At 34.6% G+C, this 3,835-nt stretch overlaps 1 protein-coding gene across 1 annotated transcript; it reads right to left on the bottom strand.

The window, feature by feature from the left end:
• Positions 1–1,233: 1,233 nt before the first annotated feature.
• On the bottom strand, positions 1,234–2,639 carry LOC131075768 (probable metal-nicotianamine transporter YSL6). The gene has a single exon (XM_058012658.2). The coding sequence runs from the start codon at positions 2,587–2,589 to the stop codon at positions 1,717–1,719; it is 873 nt and encodes a 290-aa protein (XP_057868641.1). The 5' UTR covers positions 2,590–2,639; the 3' UTR covers positions 1,234–1,716.
• Between the last annotated feature and the right edge of the window lie 1,196 nt (positions 2,640–3,835).

Genomic DNA, 3,835 nt, shown 5'->3' with positions numbered 1-3,835 from the left:
TCCAATCATGTATAACACTCCTATCAAATTGCCATGGTCTCAACAAAACTCTCCTCATTGTAAGTGATTCTTCGTTTTCTATTTCGTTTTCCGAGTTAGGTGCTTTCTTGGGTTCTTCATCTACATATGTAGCTCTCGCACTACCTTTTGATCTCTTACTTGTGTTCCCTTGACTTTTTTAACATTAAAAAGTTGTGACCTCTCCACATTCAAATCAAGTACCTTTGAAAGATTTTCCATCATTCTTGCCATATCTTCTCATGCCTCTCTAATATCCATCATTTCTATCAATCTTGCCATATCATTGCATTAATTCTTGACAATGCTATTTTCTTCTGTTCACTTCATTTATCTTTTGTTTGTCATAAATCATTACTAGAATATTGACATCTAGTTATGACTACTAATAATGGTTTCACAAATTGAATATCAAAACAATCTATTAGACATTAAATGTTTGATATGGCTTCACTAAGATAAGAAAATGTGTTCTCTACTAAGATGAAATTTTAGTAAAAGATTGAATACCTATATTCCAAACATGCTAGCCATTTGTTATTTATTCAATGCAGCACTGAACCAGCAATTAAATTTCATTTGATTCAAATAAAACATGTCAACTAATAATTTAAATCTTAACATGCACTTTCTTCTCTTCTCTTCATTTATCTTTCGTTAGTCATAAATCATCACTGGAATATAGACATCTAGTTATGACTATTAAGGGCAGGTCCCCATGCAGCTGCTGCTCCACTTTTTGTGCAACAATTTGTGGAGCTGGTGACCCCATGCATAAAAAAATTGTGCTTATTTTTAAGCAACCCTCTTAAATGACACTTTTAAATGAAATTTTTAATAATATTTTTTACATATAGAATTTAGAAGCAAAATTTAAATCAAACAAAAAAGAAAGGAAAAAAATTTGATGAAGCCATGTGTTATTTTTATTAGCTAGAAAAAGATTCCAAATTTTCCTTTCCCTAAGTAAAAAATTGCATGGGAACACTTTCTAAGCTTCACAAACTGTATATCAAAGCAATCTGTTAGACACAAAATGTTTGATATGGCTTTGCTCAGATAAGAAAATGTGTTCTCTACTAAGATGAAAGTTTGGTAAAAGATTGATTACATATATTCCAAAAATGCTAGCCATTTGTTATTTATTCAGTGCAGAACCGAACCAGCAACGAAATTACATTTGATTCAACTGAAATACCAACTAATAATTTAATCTGGTTGAAACATCCTTTATTGAAGCAACTTCTTTAAGTAGGTCACGTTGAGACAAACAAGCCCTACCCTTTCTTCTTGAAAGAGAAGGTAATGAAATTGAACTGTTTATATATTTTGCATTCTCAATTTAAATATATGTATATTTTCCAAATTCTTCCAGCAAACTTCAAGGACTAATTTCGAAGCCTAAAGTTTCTGATGGTAATAACATAGACATTTGATTGATACACATGCATGTGGTATGTGTTACATTTCAAAACAAATTCATGTTACCGTACATATAGATAAATGTTATATAACAACTGTCATTTAAGTGCAAGTATGGAGAATTACAGTTGATATCACCGTGATGAATAATTGAAGATTTTATACCACACTTGAGAACTTCCAATATTTCGTTGATGCAATTCACATACAGATGAGTGGATGAAATACTTCAGTTTGAATCTACCACTTGGGAATCTTCTGAGTTCTTCAAGCACTTCATGTGGAGGAGAATGACATACAGATAGGTGGGTTTATCCTACAAAGTGATAGAATTGCTGAAGGTATGGTCCAAATACCATCCCCACAGATCAATCCTGAAGCCACAGCTCCTGAATATTCTTCCGCATCCTTACGATTCACTCTCTCCCAAAAAAATAATATTACAGAGCCAATAAACATGTCAATTGCGAAGTAAGCTCCAATATAGAAAGGTATTGCCATGGCCATTGGGATGGGAATGAACCTTGAAATTTTATGAGGACTACAATCCCTTAGGAAATTTATTACTATTGCCGATGTGAAAAATCCATAAGAAATTTGCAAACAATGTTTTGGCAATGCAGAAAAGCCTTCCACACCTAGAATTGCCATTTCCCGAAAAATCACAGCATAAGGTGCCTTATATGCTCCGTCAGGGGATCCTATATCAAAAGCGGTCCAAAACATCCAGAAAGTGAGGGGCGCCAAAATGCAACCCATTACAGTACCAACTAATTGGCTTATAAACATGGATCTTGGAGAGGAGAGGGTAAGAAAGCCAGTCTTGAAATCCTGCATTAAATCAGCCGCCGTAGACACAATTGACATCATAACCCCACATGCTGCCAAACCTGCAATGACACCACCATTGCTACCCACACATGATGCAAAAATGAAGAGACCTAGCTTTCCATATGTGCTAGCCAAGCTCCAGTCAGTCAAACCTGTTCCGTAAGAATTGCAAAATGCAAGGGCTGGTGCCATAATATAGCAAATCAGAACCAAGTACCACTTCAAAGGAGGGAAAATGACAGGAATTACTCCAACAGAAATTGCTGCAAAACCTACATAACCCGAAGCTACAACCCAAAATGGTATTCCATCATTCATGAATACCGCTTCTTTTATTTTCTCCTCGTTTGATTTCACATTGTCATTTACTGCCATAAAAGGAAAAAGTTGTTAGACCTGACGAGTACAATAGCACCAATCGCTACACATGCTATCCACCAAAGAATTCTAAATGATGCTGAAATCAAGTGAGAACTAAATGCATCGTCTTGTTTTTTATATTCCAATATACCATATATATATGATACAAACTGAAGATTACACTAAAACATTTGCAAATAAGAAATGAAAAATGAAAAAGGATACACACTAAAGTTAAAAAGAAGCAGGTTAATCATCGAAGTACCATAAAAGACAAAGTAATGAAAAAGGGTGAAAAAACAAAGGGAAAAATAAAGAGAATACCATTTAAAATTGAAAGCAATAATTTAGATATATAATTGCAAACCAATAGCAGTAAAAATAGATAATAGAGGCAGTTTTAAGCTCACCACGAAGCGAGACCCCGATTTGGTGTATGAACGGCCTTTAAAAGCCCACAAAGTGATTGTTTTTAATATTTATATTAACTTTTGTAATATCATATGCCTCCACTAATGGAGCATGCAGACCTTCACCATTAGGCCTACTTGGGCTGTATTAAGGAAGATTTCAATATGATTTGAGAAAAAATACAATTGTCAAGGGCGGCTAACTTGCCACAAATGGCAAGAAACAGCATGGTATGGTTCTGTTCTTATTTCTCCACTCCTCATGCCCCTTGAATAGATATTATTAAAAAATGTGGTCCTTGACATAATGAAGAAATTCTCGTGGTATGCATTGAGAACCCACATTTGTGAACTGTCTTATGAGCATTCGACTAAGATAAATTTATTACTTGGTTTAGTTTTTATTAAGCATGACAAAGATGGGGTTAAATATATCTTGATCTACTTGGAAAACAAGCATTCAATATCGTGTCTGAAAAAGTCTTTCACTTGAGGTCAAGCCCAGAACCACTGTACATTTGCAGCTCTCAACCTGGCTAAGCAGTCAGTAACTCAAGTGACGAATTATACGGTGAATCTTATTTCCTTAAACTATATGCACTTATAGGAAATAGATGGTTGTTCAAATATGGTTAGCATGTAATGCAGTTGTACTTGAGCACTATGAAGACAGTGATCATTAACCATCTTGCTGGACTCTTGAATAGGGTAATAGAAAATTAAATAATACAGTCATCATCACACCTCATAGGAGATAAATCGTAAGGGTTGGCATTATGCCCCAGTGACCATTA

This window comes from Cryptomeria japonica, chromosome 10 (assembly GCF_030272615.1).
Source record: "Cryptomeria japonica chromosome 10, Sugi_1.0, whole genome shotgun sequence".
NCBI classification, from domain to species: Eukaryota; Viridiplantae; Streptophyta; class Pinopsida; order Cupressales; family Cupressaceae; genus Cryptomeria; species Cryptomeria japonica.
The sequence above is the reverse complement of the archived record's forward strand: the minus strand, read 5'-3'. Positions and strand labels throughout refer to the sequence as shown.